Genomic DNA, 18,087 nt, shown 5'->3' with positions numbered 1-18,087 from the left:
TATATGTAAGCACGCTTACCCCTATTACTCTACCTTGTACACCTAGATCAAGAGTTATCTTGGAACTCCATTAAAGAAAAATCAAATAGTCACATTGTAGAAGGGTTTCACGTGCAGTCATTAAGTTACCTGTTTTTTTTATGTGGCATTTAGGTCATTTTATATTATAGCACTTATAGCACTTTTACCAAATTCTAGTGTGTAAATATATTGATACATACTTGGTGGAGTAACTAATCATTTATTACATAGGAAGAGAAACAGGCCATTCAAGTCTATTCTGCCATTCAGTCAAATTGTGCCTAATCTGTCCCTGAAATTAATTTGAAACAGGATACATCCCCTTCAATTACTCTGTGACTAGTTACTGATTTGTAGGGTTATGATTGAATTCATCATCTTGGAATTAATTATACTGCAGTATAATGAAAATTGGTCAACTTCTGAGATGTTCATGCAGTAGGATGTTCCCTGTCTATACGATGTATATGTGGCATCAAATTTTAACTTCAATACTTCAGTTTTTCTTTTTCTATGTTTGAAATGCTCAATGTAATCTTGTGATCTCCAACTCAATTATTTAACTGTAGACCATGACATACAAGTTGTCCCAGCATATCTGGACATCAAAATGCATGTTCAGGCCTATAATCTGCTTAGAAACATTAGGAATTAGGAGCAGAAATAGGCAATTCAGCCCCTTGAGCCTACTCTGCCATTCAATCAGATCCTGGCTGATCTCTCCCTGGTCTCAAATCCACCTCCTTATCTGTTCCTCATATCCCTTTAACCTGTTTTTTAAAAATCAAAAACATATCTATCTCCTTCTTGAAACCATTTAATGATTCAGACTCCACTGGGCAGCGAGTTCCACAAATTCACCACCCTCTGCGAGAAATAGTTCTCATCTCAGTTTTAAATTCACCACCACTCAACCTCTGCCCATGACTTCTTGTTCTAGATTGTCCCACGAGGGGAAACATTTGGTCTACATTTACTTTATCAATCCCTTTTAGAATTTTATATGCCTCGGTCAGATCCCCCTCATCCTTCTAAACTCCAGCGAGTATAAGCCCAAACTATTTAATCTTTCCTTTCACGTCAACTTTTTCATCCATATGCATATGAATCCAGCCCCAATTTTTTAGACAATTATTGCATATTTAGGGGGTTATATTCACAGTTACAGGTCCAAATTGTCACGTGGAATTATGATGTTGTGGCAATAATGGAAACCTGGCTTAAGGAAGAGCAGGACTGACTATTAAATTCTTGGTTAATAAGATGTTCAGTAAATGTAGGAAAGGAGGAGGGTGACAGTATTGGTTAAGCAGAGCATTGCTGTGCTGGAGAAAGAGGATGTTCCAGAGGATTCAGGAACATTTGACTAGAGCTAAAGAACTAAAATGGGTGCAATTTAATGTCGTGGTGAGGCCCATAGACTGACTGGTGGGAAGGATGTAGAAGAACAAATCTGCAAGGAAATTTCAGAGAGATGCAAACTGGGCAGTGGTAGTGCAAAAGGCAATGAGGGGAAAATGATTCAAGGTTGTGTTCAGGAGGATTTTCTACAGCAGTATGTGTCCAGTCCAACAAGAAAGAAGACACTAATAGACCTGTTTCTTGGAGCGAAGGTGGGCCAGTTAGATCAAGTGTCAATGGGGGAGCATTTAGGAGACAGTAATTGTGGTATCATAAAGTTTAGGATGATGGTAGAAAAGGATAATGGGCAATCCAGAGCAAAAATAATCATCTGGGAGGAAGCTGATTTCTGTGGGGCAAGAATGGAGCTACGCAGGACAGACTGGAATGAACACTTGGTGGGAAAACCTGCAACTGAACAATGGGCTATTTTCAAAAAATAAAACGTTCAGGCACAGTGTGTTCAACTAACTTGCTCGAGTTGTTTGAAGAGATAACAGAAAAGGTCAATGAGAATAATGCTGTGATGTGTATATGGCCTTTTGAAAGGTATTCAATACAGTGCCACACAACAGACTTGAGAGCAATTATAACTCATGGAATAAAAGGTCCAGTAACAATGTGGATACAGAATTGGCTGAGGAATAGGAAACAGTGAGTGATGGTTAATCATTGTTTTTTGGGCTGGAGGGAAGTTTGTAGTGAAGTTCCCCAGTGGTCGATATTGGGACCTTTGTTTTCCCTGATAATATATTTAGATCTTGGTATGCAGGGGCCAATTTCAAGGTTTGCAGATGATGCAAAACTTGGGAGCATTATAAACTGAGGAGGGCAGTGTAGAACCTTCAAAAGGACAAGTTGGTGGATGGATGGCAGATGAAGTTCAATATGGAGAAGTGTGAAGTGATTTATTTTGGTAGAAAGAACATGGACAGATGACAAAATAGGGTATAATTCTAAAGGGCATGCAGGGGCAGAGGGACCTGGGTGTACATGTGCTTATGTCATTAAAAAGGGCAGGACAGGTAGAGGTAACAAAGCATACAGTATCGTAAAGGTGGCATAGAGTACAAGAACAAATAAGTTATTCTGAACTTATGCAAGACACTAGTTAGACCTTAGTTGGAATATTGTGTACAGTTCCGGATGCCACACTTTAGGAAGGATGTGAACGCGTTGGAGAGGGTGCAGAAGATGTTTACAAAAATGGTTCCAGGGATGAGGAAATTAATTTATGAGGACAGATTGGAGGGGTTGGGGCCTGATCTCTTTGGAGAGAAAAGGTCAAGAGGAAATTTGATCGAGATGTTCAAAATCACGAAGGGGATGGACAGAGTAGATAGGGATAAACTGTTCTCATTCGTAAAAGGATCAAGAATGAGAGGGCACAAATTTAAAGTGATTTGCAAAAGAAGCAAATGTAATAATCTTGGGTCGCCAAGTACCATTAAATGGACTATCGGAATCACAGGATGGGTACTGGCTTGCCAATTAGTTAGCTTTGCTTTGCTTGCACCACTGAATAGATGTGCCTGAATTTAATGTTAAAATAACAAAAACAGAGCGTGTTTAAACAATACCAAGCTGGTTAAAATGGTAAGGAGCAAAGAGTTTTTAAAATCTTTATTTCCACCTCTTCCTATTGTTTCTATTTGTCTTTGGCAATAAACTTCAAAAAAAAAACATCTAACGCAATTTATTCAATTTTCTTGTTTTTTCAGGTTGCTCTACCTTTCAAGCCTTATTTCTACGTTGCCACAAAAAAGGTTTGTAGAAGATCACCCATGAACCTTGCCAAAAATGAAAATAAGTCAAATATATGTCGCAAAAGTATTTTTATGCACACGTATACTCAGTATATAAGGTGACCTCCAAAAATTTTTGTTTTTAACTTTTGATTTTTAAGCAAAAATTTAAATGCTTGGGTATGAATGCAACTTTGGATTGTGGAATGCTGCTGGCTCTGTTTTAAATAAATTGCTACTGTAATAGGACAAAAATACTTTTGAGCGGTTTTAAGAATAATGATTGCTTTGATTATATGGCCAAAGGATTTTTTAAAATAGAAAACTCAATCATGTAGTAGATTCAAGTGAAAATAACTTTTCTTTCAAACAAAACAGGGCTGTGAGCGCGAGGTTTCATCATTCTTATCCAAGAAATTTCAAGGCAAAATAAGTAAAATATCAACCATTCCAAAAGAGGATTTGGATCTGGTGAGTTTTTGTTCTTGCGCTCTGCTTCCTTTCACTGTTCTCACAAATGTTTGGGTGGTATCATATAATCTTTTAAATTGTTTTTTCTATAGCCTAATCACTTAGTTGGCTTGAAGAGACTCTACATTAAGCTCGCCTTTAATACAGTTGATGACTTGATAAAAGTACGAAAAGAGATTTCACCAGCCGTAAGGAAAAACAAGGAGAGGGAGAAATCAAATGATGCCTATACTGTTATGTTATCCAGGTAATTCCACCATTGATGGTGTTTCTGTCATGTTTTTATCATTACAATACCGCATTTCTACGTTTACCATCTCCTATAATTTTTCAATGTTTTCTTAAGGCTAATTTTGTAATAAGTAACACTCTTGGGTTGCAACAGAGTGTCCTGAAATTGCCATAATAAATATCCACACATCATAAATATTGATGAATCCTTCAGATATGGATTAGCTTAAAGCCGGGAACACAACATTTAATCATACTTGTTAGTTTTCTTCGAGACCAAAATACAGTTTTTGAAACAGATGCTGCTACAACAAGGAGCAATTTTGAAGAATTCAGTTTCTTAATCCAGTGACCCATCTGCATTCTCAGGCATAAAAGATCCCATGGCACCATTTCAAAAATCAACTGGGGAATTATCCCCAGTATCCTGATCAATATTTACCCCTCAATCAACATCACAAAAAATAATCTGGTCAATGCATATTGCTGATTGTGGGCACTTGCTTGGTGACTTTTTCTTTATTATCATCCACTTCTTTAATGTATTTAAATGTACACCCCAAGGTGACTTTGTTTCCTACCTTACAACAGTGAATACTGTTGTTGTGAATACAAATTGAACAAATTTAGCAGCAAGCTTGGAAGTAATCAACAATTTTGCCACTTGCTAAAGACAAGAAAAAAGATCAAGTTAGGAATGGTCCACCTTTTATCAAAATCGTTTGGAAGGTGTGTCATGATGGTGTTTTGCACTTAAGTTTTTTTTTGCCCCTCCTGTTTCCTCAAAAGATAAAATATAGCTGCCCAATCCCAACTACTGAAAAACAAAGCAGACTAAATAGAGTAGGAAAATTTACAACTAAAATCACATGTCACTATTTAGTTACATTTTTATAGATCATTTTTGCGATTTGTGGATCGCTTATTAAAAAAATACTGAATGCTCAGTGGTGTGTAGGTAAGTTTCTATAAAGCTCTCCCTGCACTGAATCGGATCTCGTGGCAATTCACAGAATCACAGAATTGTTACAGCACAGGAGGAGGGCTTTTGGCCCATTTGTCTGCACTGGCTCTCAGTGTAAACATTTCAGAGTTCCATTCCCTCACCACCTTCCCGTAGCCTTGCACATCCTTCATTTTCAGGTCACGGTTTAAATCCCTTTTGAATGCCTCAGTTGAACCTGCTTCCACCATACTCGCTGCATAAAAAAGTTTTTCCTTATGTTGTTTTCTTTTGTCAATTGATTTAAAATGTGTGACAAGTGAAAACTGTTTCAACCTATCTGTCCAGACCCTTCATTATTTTGAACACTTCTGTCAAATCTCCTTTCAGCCGCCTTTTCTCCAAGGAAAACAGTCCCAGCTTCTCCATTCTGTCTTCATAACTGAAGTTCTTCGTCTCTCGTGAATATTTCCTGCACTCTTTCCAATTCCAATCTTTCCTAAAGTGCAATGCCCAGAACTGGACGCAGCTGACATCTTGTACAAATTCAACATAAATTCCTTGCTCTTGTAATTCATACTCCTGTTAATAAAGCCTACGATACTGTAAGCTTTATTAATGCGCTCTCAACCTGTCTTGTCACCTCTTGTATCTGCTTTGCTGCTGAACCCTTTACTGCATTTCTGTATTGTTACATTTAATATTTATTTGTAATGGTAGTGCCTTGGCTGGGGGCAGTGTGACGGAAGAAGAAGGAACATCTAAAAAAATTTCTGATCAAATGGAAAACATAATTGACATCCGGGAATATGATGTACCTTATCATGTTCGAGTATCCATTGATCTAAAGATTCAAGTGGTGAGTGCATTTATGTTTTGCTAGTATTTACTAAGTGATGTGTAAATAAAGCTTTCTCTGGGATAATACAAAGCAATCAATTGAATCTGAAATCCAGGGTTACTGCATAATTTCTGTGAAATTATGAATTTCTTCCTCTCCATAAATTCCTGGGTCTTGTGCCATTTGTGGAAAAGAGATTAGCTGGTAACCTGATCCCAAACTTGTTTCAGCACTATTTGATTGAGCAACCTGGAGGTGTGTGAAAGCATTCCTTTGGTTAAATTTCCCTTTCCGTTTTAATTAACTTGAGCGCGTGGGGTGGAATTTTCCCAACATATATTTAAGGATGAAGACATCATCCTGAAATAGAGATTACTGTAGTATTCTAACCCTATTGTTGACTCCTGTTGGATGATTACCATTAGTATTAAAGGCATCTGTACTTATCTAGATAAAATCTGAGTGAAGCAAGGTTTTGAAAGTTTTGTTTAAATGTAAACGTTACGTGGTTTATTTTTGGAAGTGTCAACCTGAGTATGGGTTAATTAGGATTCTTTAGACGTGTTTGACTCTCATCTTACTTCCTAGGCACATTGGTACAATATACGAATTCGTGGTGGTGTCTATCCTCCTGAAATTATACGTAGGGACGACTTGGTTGAGCGACCAGTAAGTAGCAAATGAATGCACAGGTTTATCCAAATCTGATAGACCAAGTTTTGTTTACTGTTAACTGAGCGTTTTGTCAATAACATTTAGTTGCATTTTTGACTTGAAGGAACACAATTTGACACTTATGAGCTCACTAAGAATTTTTTTAAAATTGCTTGGATCTAACAGTGATTTTAGAAACTTGCATAAATATCAGCTTAATAGCAAACGTGAAAATCCAGAGTTCTGTCAGTTTTTAAACAAATTCTTTCTGCTTGGAATATTTGTCAGTGAATGAAATATTTATATTTGTCTTTTTCAGGATCCTGTTGTTTTGGCATTTGACATTGAAACTACAAAATTGCCATTGAAATTCCCAGATGCTGAAAATGATCAGATCATGATGATTTCCTACATGATTGATGGACAGGTAGTTTATGTATTTGTAATAAAAGTGAAATGTTAAAATGGAGAGTAGGTTGATTAGTGTATGGAATAGCGATGGAATGCAACTCTTAGATTTTGTTTAGTTCGGTGTCAACTATAGAGTGGAGCTTGGAAAATGCACCAAGCAATAGTGGAATGTGTATGAAAAGGAGACACATTAAATACTCTTTTCAACACCACAGCTTGAGTCTGCAATTGAATTTGGAGTCCAGTTAAACGTTGGTGAGACTGAAACCGTTGTCTTCGGCCTTCTCCACAAACTGTAACCTTGTCACCTATTTCGACTGCTGCTTTTGGCATTGAATTGAGTTGTTTGGGAGCTCTGCATCTTATTGAAAAATGTGCTGAACTGATCCCATATCCTTTCATCTTCAATATTGTCTCACGGTAGCCCACTTTCTGTTTAAAAACAACATCCCACCACCTCTTGACTTGATTATTTCAGTGCCTTTGTTTCTGGTTTCTCATCCTCATAAATCCTTCCTGGATTCACCCCTCTCTTATGTAACTCTGTTTCCATTCACTTTTCCCCCCTCCTCGACACAATTCTTGGTTTCGCCAACTCTGGCCTCTTACTCAACCCCTCTACCATTAACAGCTGTGCCTTCAGGCACCTAAACCCCATGCTCTATCATTTCTTCCCTACAATCCTCACATCGTATGACCAAGCCTGTAGTTACCTCTCATATTCATTTTTGTTTGGCATCTATTTTCTTCTAATTATGCTTCTAATATATCTTAATGTTTTCCCATGTTATACAAATCCAAGTTGTTGGAGTCTTGTCAGCTGTTGCTGTATTAATATACCGTGAAATGACTAGCATATAAAATCATAGAATCCCTACAGTGCAAAAGAAGGCCATTCGGCCCATTGAGTCTGCAATGACTCTCCAACAGACCATCTTACCCAGGCCCTATCCCCATAACCCTACATATTTACCCCACTAATCCACATAACCTACATATCTTGGGACACTAAGGGGCAATTTAGCATGGCCAATCAACCTAACCCTCACATCTTTGGAGGATGGGAGGAAACCGGAGCACCCGGAGGAAACCCATGCAGACACTGGGAGAATGTGCAAACTCCACATAGACAGTGACCCAAGGCCGGAATCGAACCCGGGTCCCTGGCACTGTGCTAACCACTGTGCCTAAAATTTAGTTCTGTCTCTCTTTACAGGGATATTTGATTACAAACAGAGAAATTGTATCTGAAGATATTGAAAATTTTGAGTTTACACCAAAGCCAGAATATGAGGGTCCTTTTTGTGTATTTAATGAACCAGATGAGGTGGGTGAAATCTGTTTGATTAACTATTCACTGATTTGATACTTTTTGGTACTGCACATTTTGAAAGTGTTTTGTTTACTAGATTAGCTTTTTACACCAAAGTCTAGCTGTAGAATGTGTATAGCGCTGGCCGTTTAAAGCTGGAGACCCAGTTTCACCGGTGCTACTTCTGTGCAGTTTCTGTCTTTCCCCTTTTACAGAAATCACTTTTTATGAAAAAAACTTTTGAGTTTTGCAAACAGCTGGTGAGTTTTACTTTTTATTGTGCTTTAGGTGAGCTTAATTCGGAGATGGTTTGAACACGTCCAGGAAACTAAACCTAACATACTTGTGACTTATAACGGTGACTCTTTTGATTGGTGAGTATGTTTTTATTGTTGATACTGCAGTGACTGCCCCAGAATCTTTATAATTAGGACAAGTGATCTGTTCAGATTTGCTCCCTATGATATTGTCACCGTTTCTGAGACTTATCAATGATAAATTAAGCTGAAATTAACCATTCAGCAAATTAAAATTGCCTGTTCCTAGGTACCTGCAGTCCCTCTGTTACAGCAGCCAATCTTTTAATGAAAAAGAATTGTACTTGAGCAGCAAATTGTATTGCATGGAATAAAGTACAGAGGTTTATGAGATTTTATTTGACGTGGGACCACGTTAACTCAGTTGTTGTACATGTGAAGAATGTTACAGTTTTGTGACACCGAACTCAGAATGATCCTGAATTTTATGTTTCCTTGGATGGGTTCTCTTTGCATTTCTAACAGGCAGGGTATGTATTTTCCCTTCTGGAATGGGATTATAAATCACAATGAGCATGCTGAATTAGCAACTAAGGGGCTGAGAATAAAAGAAACGTTTACTTTTTGCTGTTTTCATTTAAGCACTGTGTTTACCACCCAGGAGGTGACACAGTGTTATGGGGCTGTTTCAATGGTTTTCTTGTTTAATTTAAAACTATCATTTCCCCTCAAGTAACCAGACAAAGTCACAGAGTGGTTTAAGATGATATACTATAGCTATAGGACTCTGAATGAAACTATTCAGAGTGAAAAATTCAGAAATACAAAGGCAATTAAAGTCTCAGCCTCGATTACAAGTAATTAGCATATACTGATAACAGAATCTTTGATGCATTGAGTTATAAGGAGAGGCTGGATAGACTGGCGTGTAGGAGGCTTAGGGATGATCTTATAAAGGTTCATAAAATAATGAGGGGCATAGATAACGTAGATGGTCAACATCTTTTTCCAAAGGTAGGAGAGTCTAAAACTAGAGAGTCTAGGTATAAGGTGAGAGAGGAGCGATACAAAAGGGTCGGGGAGGGGGGGGGAGCAATTCTTTCACATACAGGGTGGTGAGTGCCTGGAACTAGCTGCCAGAGGTCATAGTAGAGGCAATTTTGTCTTTTAAAAAGCATTTGGACAGTTACATGGATAAAATTGGTATAGAGGGATATGGGCCAAACACCAGCAATTGGGACTAGCTTAATGATTAAAAACTGGGCAGCGTGGACAAGTTGGGCCAAAGGGCCTGTTTTCATTGCTGTAAACCCCTATGGCTCGAATAGGAGTTATCTCCATCCAATCACAGTTATTAATTAATGTAACATCGTATAAAAGTAGTTTTTAAAACCAATCATAATCAACCTACACTTAATTATAATATCCAATGAGGTTTTTACTTGCCTCAATTGAGTACTGTTTTCCCCTATCTTTAGGCATTCCAACTGTATCTGGATATTAGAACATGGATCACTCCCTTGTCCAATGCATGATTTCTCCCAGCATAGTATCTTTTCTCTCTCGTTATCTGAAGGTCAGGTGTCTGGAACTAGCTGCTTACTATCCTGCAGTTAAACATTGTATAAGCTTTGGTGATTTGTCCCTGTTAACCCTTTCACTGGACACAGTTATTAATGTGGCTATTATTTTCCTCCATAGTTGTTAGTATGGGTATTAATCCCCGTCACACAGGGACAGGGAGGCAGAGTACTTCTAGCCCTAACGCTAATCTTTAATCAGAGCTGGAAGATGTTAGAAATAATATCAGCCTTTAAAAAAGCTTAGACTCTTAAGCATTGAATGTTCCTGTATTTCCGCAAGTATATATTGTTTCTCACTCTGATGACACATCATTGACTTGAAGCATTAACTCTCTCCGTCATGCTGAGTCTTTGCGGGTGTTTGTCTTTCTCATTGCCGTTGTTGGACATCTGAAATATTATGCTTTTGTCTTACTTTGTACTTCATACAGTTAAATTTACGATTGGCGTGTAAAAGGACTCATGAAATGCCTTTCCTTCAAGGTGTACAGGCTCCTTTCAGAGGACCAACAAGGGAAAATTCATCACTGGATCTGGTGATTGGGAAATGAACCAGAGCATATAAGAGAAATAGGAGATCACTAATAGTGACCACAATATGGCTAGGATAATAATAATTAAGAAGGATATAAGAATGGCAAAAGACCAAGATAACAGATTAGAAAAAAAACTGATTTTCAGAGATGGAGAATAGAACTTGAGAAAATAAAATCAACAACAATATTGGCAAACAGTGATATAAAATGGCAATGGGAAACATTTAAAATGGTGCTCAGTAAAGTCTTGGGGGTGGGGGGGGGAATATATTCAGAACAAGAACAAATTAAGCACTAACAAACCACCATAGACAAATGGAGAGGGGAACATGGCAAAGTACAGAGAGACTTCGAGAAGTCAGAGACTATGAAGTCAGTGAACATAAAACAAAAACAGTAACACATTTTACAGGCACATAATTAAGGAAAATAGGAATAGGGCCATTAAAGGACGCTCATGCAATCACAGAGCAATAATGAAATGGCTGAAATAAAAATTATATATATTTTGCTTTGTTTTTACCAAATCAACTGGACATGGCATCTGAAGATGAGATTAGATATTATTTATTTAACATTTTAAAGGAAAGAAATATTAACTCATCAAATTCAAAATGATAAAACCCTGATCCAGATGGATTGCATCAGCGTATGCCAATAAATCCAGAGATAAAAGAGGGATTATTATTCGTAGTTCAATCAAAAAAGTTGTATTATAGATGACTGATGGATAGCTAAGTTTATAAATATATTTAAAAAGGGGGGATAGAGCATGTCCGGGGAACTGTGGACCAGTCAGCTTGGCATCAATAGTAAGAAAAAATAAAGGAATTCATAGAAAAGCATTTAGAAACCAAAGATTGAAAGTCACTGGATTTCACAAAGTGTTTTACTTGACCAACCTCAATGAATGCTTTGGTGAGGTAACGAGTCGACATGGGTCAGATGATTGATGTGATCTGCCTAGATTTCTAAACAGCCTTTGATGAGGCACATGATGGACAATAGAAACAGAAAATTTTGGAAAAACGCAACAAGTCTAGCTCAGTGGATTGTTGGCTGACTGAAAGAGAAATAAAAAAAATTGGGACAAAATGGTGCTGGTTTAGATGGGAAGTAGAAGGCCATAAAGATTAGTGCTGGGACCACAGTTCACAATCTATATTAACGATTTACATCTTGGAATCAAAAGCGCATTTTCTGAGCTTGCAGACTCTAAACTGGTGGATGGGGAAGGTGGGTGCAGTGGAGGGGTATTATGAGAAGAAAATTATGCAAAATGAGCATATAATTGCCAAATGAAAATCCACCTTACCCAGGGGCAGGTATTTCAGCCTCTGAAAGGAGCCTGTACACCTTGAAGGAAAGGCATTTCATGAGTCCTTTTACACGCCAATCGTAAATTTAACTGTATGAAGTACAAAGTAAGACAAAAGCATAATATTTCAGATGTCCAGCAACGGCAATGAGAAAGGCAAAGACTCAGCATGATGGACAGAGTTAATGCTTCAAGTCAATGACCTGTCATCAGAGTGAGAAACAATGCTGAGGGAGCATTGGAGTTAAGGAACAAAGGGACCCAAGCGTACAACTCCACAAATCACTAAAAGTTGCAACAAAAGTCAGTGAGGCCCCAATGAAAGCAAACCAAAAATTGGAGTTTATTTCTAGAGGGATAGAAATGAAATGCAGAGAAGTTACACTAAACTTCTATTATAATTTGTTTCAGTTACACTTGAAACACTGTGTACAGTTCTGACCACATTATAAAAACGATGGAGATATTGTACAGGGTGAAAAAAAATTGCAAGAATGATACCAGAAATGTGAGAAATATACTTATCAGCAAAGGCTGAACAGGCTGGGTCTCTTTTTAAAAAGAAGACTGGGAGGTGACCTAATGGTCTTTAAAATTTATGAAGGGTTTTCATCGATAAGACGGGTTATGTTTCTACTTGTGGAGAAAGAGCAAATCTAGAAGCCAGCATTACAATATAGTCACCAACAAATCAAATAAGGAATTCAGAAGAAGTTTAATTACTTAGAAAATATGGAACTCTTGACTGTGAGGAATAATTGAGACAAATTATATTAATATATTTAAGGGGAGGCTAAGTTAGCAAATGAGGGAGAAAGGAGTAGAGAAGTTTGCTGGAATAGTTAAGATAAGAGGAGACTTTTAAGTGGAATGTGGAGCTTTTGGGACAAATGGTCTGTTTTCTGCTGTATATTCTGTACATATGCATCTGAGTTTTGATTTCTATTTTACAATCATTTCTTTGTATTCCAATTTCCTTACAGCAATTTACAATTAACAGTAAAAGCCTTGTCTGACCTCAAATATGAATATAATGTAATTTCATGTATAAAGTTTATTTATTAGTGTCACAAGTAGGCTTACATTAACACTGCAATGAAGTTACTGTGAAAAATCCCGCATCTCCACACTCCAGTGCCTGTTTGGGTACACAGAGGGAAAATTTAGCATGACCAGCGCACCTAACCAGCATCTCTTTTGAACTGTGGGAGGAAACCGGAGGAAACCCATGCAGACACTGGGAGAATGTGCAGACTCCGCACAGACAGTGACCCAAGTCAGGAATCGAATCCAAGTCCCTGGCATTGAGGCAGCAGTGCTAACCACTGTGTCACCCTGTATTATTAACTTTAATTTCTCGTTGGGTCAAAATTGCTACCAAAGCAAAATTATTTTTACAGGAATTCATCCAGTCCAAACTTTTTCTAATCCTTCTTCAGCACTTGTTTGGAAACTAATGGAACCGGATTGCCATTAAGAATAAGAATTTCCCCCTCAGACATAAGAAATAGGAGCAGGAGTAGGCCATCTGGCCCTTCGAGCATGCCCCGCTTAACATGCAGCCTGTTAGTTGCGATGTTGATTTCCTTCCACTAGATGTCTTCTGAATACTTTGTAGGGGGAATACACAATGCAATGGTAACATTTGCAATAGTTTAATTTGCGCTGGGAAGTTGGACAGTATAAGTACAAGATTTTCTTCAGAACTGTAATTTGCATTTGCTCTGCTTTCTAGGCCATTTGTGGAGGCACGAGCTGCCGTGCATGGTTTGAACATGTACAAAGAGATTGGCTTTCAGAAGGACACTCAGAATGAGTTCAAAGCTAGTCAGAGCATTCACATGGACTGCTACAGGTATTGGATTTGGGTTGATGCAGTTCTCTTTAATTGTGGAAGGGAACTTAATTATAATGTAGTTCACATAGGTGTCTTAAGATTGGATACGTTTTCCTTTATATTACATTTGAGAATGCTTAATTTCAACTTTGTCCCCAAAGTGGAAACTTTTCCTTTTGTCGGCTTTGATCTATTTTATTATGAATTTTATAAGTGCATTCCATTCCCTAAACGTTTTCATCCATTTCCCGTGCTCTCTTTTGCGCGTGCTCTTGCTTGCGTGCTGTCTCGCACTCGCGCTCTCTCGCATGCACACTCTTGCCCTGTTTGCCCTATTATCTCTTTAGGTGTTTAAGTGTCCAATTTTGATGATGTTGTGGTGAACTGTTTTGGGAGGATTACTACTTTAAAGATACTATATGATCATAAGTTGTTAAGTCAAACAAATCGGTCCCTCACATGTAGTATTGTTGTGAGCAGTGATTTTTGTACCCACTGCACTTTGGGACAAATTGATACAGAAAACTCAACACCTACACTAAAAAGTAATGGAGAGGTGCCCCATCTTGAAAGGACAGTGCATAGATACTTGCATTTTCTTTTAGGAACCTTTGTTCCATGTGCTCAGAATGACACGCAGCAGTTCCTCTCTATTTTTGCTGATAACCTGAAATCAACTTTTAAATTGAGTGCTCTTTGTGTGGCAGGTGGGTGAAGCGAGATAGTTACCTCCCTGTGGGTAGTCAAAACTTGAAGGCTGCAGCTAAGGCCAAACTGGGATATGATCCTGTGGAGTTGGACCCCGAAGATATGTGCCGAATGGCCACTGAGGAGCCACAGGTAACAACAACAGATAAACTAGTACATGTTCAGAAAAGATGAAATCGCAGGCTACTTTGCAATAATTTCATGGAAAAGTGCTAAAAGATGATGAGCAGAACTTGGAGTATTAGAAAAAAGAACAGGGGTATCTCAAAGGAAGCTACATTGCTGGAAAACAGATGAGCTGAAAAGTTTATTTATTAGTTTAAAGTTTATTCATTAGTGTCACAAGTAGGCTTACATTAACACTGCAAGAAGTTACTGTGAAAATCACCTAATCGCCACACTCCGGCACCTGCTCGGGTACACTGAGGAAGAACTTAACATGGCCAATCAACCTAACCCACACACTTTCAGAATGTGGGAGGAAACCGGAGCACCCGGAGGAAACCCACACAGACACGGGGAGAACGTGCAAACTCCATACAGACAGTGACCCGATTTGAAGAAGTGAGGCCCGAAAACTATTCTTGTGAGGCCTGGGGTTCAGTTTACTACTTCACAGCTCTGTTTACAACTAGAACAATGCAAATGTTTCTTAATTTCTTAACAAACAAATTTTTCCATTATGAATGTTTTAAATTGTATTTTAACTGAAATGTAAAAATGAATACAATTAAAATCATTTGTATTGCTTCATTTACAATTAAACATTTTAAGATCTTTAAGACCTCTGACCAAACGGCAGTGGGAGTATACATTCCTAGAATATTAATGGAGTTTTATTTTCTGTTGCAGACTTTAGCCACATATTCAGTCTCTGATGCTGTGGCTACCTATTACATGTACATGAAGTACGTACACCCCTTCATTTTTGCTTTGTGTACCATCATCCCCATGGAGCCTGATGAGGTATGTGTATGATGTCTTGAGTTTTTCTTGAATAAGTTCTCAGGGTTTAGAGATGCCAGCAATTACACATTTAATGCCCATCATTCTTGCCTTGAGAGGTTTTTGTGTGTCGTCTTGAATGGCTGCTTCGATGGAGCTCCTATAATGATCTTTAGTAGGAAATTCATGCGAACAAGAAAAGGTAGCACTAGATCAGTCTCGGAATGGCACTTGCGATAATGGTTGCGACATTGCTGTTCTTGTTCTTCCTGGTGGTTGGAAAGCAGGGCAGGAAACTGTTGTTGAAATGATCTCGGTAAGTTCTTTGTAGGCAACCTGCAGCTCAGGGGCGGCATGCGGCCCCTCTGGGCTCTGACTGTGGCCCAAAAGATATTTTGTTGACCGTTGCCAGCTCGCAGGGTTGCCAGATTCCGCTTGTTTCTGTCCATGTAGCTTTCCATACTGGTATGACTGGAGTGATACATAAAGCGAGAAGTGTGCTGATTGCACGCAACATTGACACTAAGAGCTGTGCACTCCAGCCTCATGTCAAAGTGTAAATATTTCTTTATTTTTACCATTTGAAGTTGATGACACATCTGTTAAGATGTAAATAATTAAGTATTTTCTATAACTCAGTACGAAATATTTGGCGTGTATTAAATGTATTTAATCTTATTCATGGGGTCATGGTTAGTGAACAAGCCTGATTTCAATCTTGCAGCCCACTGAGATGATACGTGGCCCACTCACTAGCCTAGGTTGTCCATCACTGCTATAAATCATTGCATGCTAATGCTACGTACATTGGCATGTCTGTCAGGCATTTACTTCACCGGTCAAGTGCATTGCTCTGTCATGGATCCTACTCCTATATCTTGTGGTCTTACCTTGATGGTAAAAGGATCAAAGGTTACGGGAAAAAGGTGGGAGAATGGGGTTGAGAAACATATCAGCTATGATCGGATGGTAGCGCAGTCTTGATGGGCTGAATGGCCTAATTCTGCTCCTATATCTTATGGTAGCACCTTTTGTGATGTGGTTGCATGCACCTAAACAGCTGGAAATGTTTAGGTTGAGGAGCTCCTGCAGTGATGGGGCTTTCAACAAGAATGACCAACTCCTGTTACATATGGGCCATCCATTTGATCTCTGAGAAAGATAGATTAGAATATTTTCTTAAAGGGGAGAGTTACGCATTATGGAGGAGCAGAGATTTGGGTGCCAACATAAGCAAGTCATTAAAAGCTGATTTTGAGATATTGAGGGGGTGGATATTATTTTTTTAAATATTTTTCTGGAATATTGTTGTGTTCTGTAAGGAAGGCTGTATATGTGTGTGACACCTGGGAGAGTTGAGAGATAAAAGGAGGAAAGGTACTAAATCCATACATTTGAAAGAGGCAATAGTGAAGTGAATTTAAAAGGAAAAGATTAGATTTAGAAATTTACATTGGGAGATAGGTAGGGACTCAGCTTTTGAATTGTTAAATTTCAACAAGGAGTATGGGACTTCAACATACAAAGGTTTCATAAGTAAATAAGGGGAGGTTATTAAATTTCAATGGACCCAAAAGGGGATGCAATAGGAAAACATGGAAGATTTTTGTGTGTGCCATGGTCAAGGTGCTTTTCAAAGTGGATAATTGCAAGGTCTTTGAGATGATCACTCATGGCTGGCTGATACAGAAGGTGAAGGCACATGGGATCCACGGTGAGCTGGTAAGATGGATACGGAACTGACTTGGCCATTGAAGACAGAGAGTAGAGGTGGATGAATGTTTTTCTGACTGGAGATCTGTGACCAGTGGTGTTCCACAGGGATAAGTGCTGGCACCCCTGTTGTTTGTAATATATATGAATGATTTGAAGGAGAATGCAGGTTGTCTGATTAGTAAGTTTGCTGATGACACAAAGATTGGGGGAGCTGCAGATGGTGAGCAGGATTGCCAGAGGATACAGCAGGATATAAACAGGCTGGACAGTTGGGCAAAGAAATAGCAGGTGTAATTTAATCTGGACAAATGCAAGATGATGTATTTTGGAAGGTCTAACGCAAGAGGGAAGTATACAGTAAATGGCAGAGCCCTTGGAAACATTAACATACAGAGAGATCTCGGCGTACAGGTCCACAGTTCCCTGAAAGTGGCAATGCAAGTGGGTAAGGTGATCAAGAAGGCTTATGGCATGCTTGCCTTCATCGGTCAGGGCATAGAGTATAAAAATTGGCAAGTCATGTTGCAGCTATATAGAACTTCAGGCCACATTGGAATACTGCACACAGTTCTGGTTGCCACACCACCAGAGGGAAGTGGAGATTTTGGAGAGGGTATAGAAAAGATTTACTAGGATGTTGCCTGGTTTGGAGGGTATTAGCTATGAGGAGAGATTGGACAAACTTGGTTTGTCTTCACTTGAATATCAGAGGCTGAGGGGTGACCTGATAGAAGTTTACAAAATTGCGAGGCATGGATACCCAGAGTCTTTTTCCCAGGGTAGAAATGTCAATTATTAGGGGACATAGGTTTAAGATAAAAGGGGGAAGGTTTAAAGGAAATGAGGGGCAAGTTTTTTACATAGAGGGTGGTAAGTGCTTGGCATGTGCTTCCAGAGGAGGCAGTAGAAGCAGATACAATAACAGTGCTAAAGAGGCATCTTGACAGATACATGAATAGGAAGGGAATAGAGGGATAAGGACAGCATAGAGGCACAGGTCTAAGAAAGGCGTGTGTCACCGCAGGCTTGGTGAAGGGCCTGTTCCTGTGCTGTTCTTTGTCACTGAGCCAAAATCCTGGAACTCCCTTTCTAACAGCAATGCGGATGTACCGACACCGCATGGATTGCTGCAGTTCCAGAAGGAAGCTCACCGTCAC

At 38.8% G+C, this 18,087-nt stretch overlaps 1 protein-coding gene across 1 annotated transcript in view; it reads left to right on the top strand.

Moving 5' to 3' along the window:
- pole (polymerase (DNA directed), epsilon) overlaps positions 1 to 18,087 on the top strand; it is a 108,136-nt gene that overhangs the window by 3,337 nt on the left and 86,712 nt on the right. Inside the window, exons 4-14 of the mRNA XM_078227360.1 lie at positions 3,144 to 3,188; positions 3,546 to 3,638; positions 3,731 to 3,885; positions 5,533 to 5,671; positions 6,242 to 6,322; positions 6,627 to 6,734; positions 7,935 to 8,045; positions 8,319 to 8,404; positions 13,460 to 13,579; positions 14,269 to 14,401; positions 15,122 to 15,235. Coding sequence (XP_078083486.1) covers positions 3,144 to 3,188; positions 3,546 to 3,638; positions 3,731 to 3,885; positions 5,533 to 5,671; positions 6,242 to 6,322; positions 6,627 to 6,734; positions 7,935 to 8,045; positions 8,319 to 8,404; positions 13,460 to 13,579; positions 14,269 to 14,401; positions 15,122 to 15,235 — 1,185 coding nt within the window. The remainder of the gene's footprint in view (positions 1 to 3,143; positions 3,189 to 3,545; positions 3,639 to 3,730; positions 3,886 to 5,532; positions 5,672 to 6,241; positions 6,323 to 6,626; positions 6,735 to 7,934; positions 8,046 to 8,318; positions 8,405 to 13,459; positions 13,580 to 14,268; positions 14,402 to 15,121; positions 15,236 to 18,087) is intronic.

This window comes from Mustelus asterias, chromosome 13, assembly GCF_964213995.1.
Source record: "Mustelus asterias chromosome 13, sMusAst1.hap1.1, whole genome shotgun sequence".
Classification (NCBI taxonomy): domain Eukaryota; kingdom Metazoa; phylum Chordata; class Chondrichthyes; order Carcharhiniformes; family Triakidae; genus Mustelus; species Mustelus asterias.
Note: the sequence above shows the minus strand (reverse complement) of the source record. Positions and strands in the feature narration are given on the sequence as shown.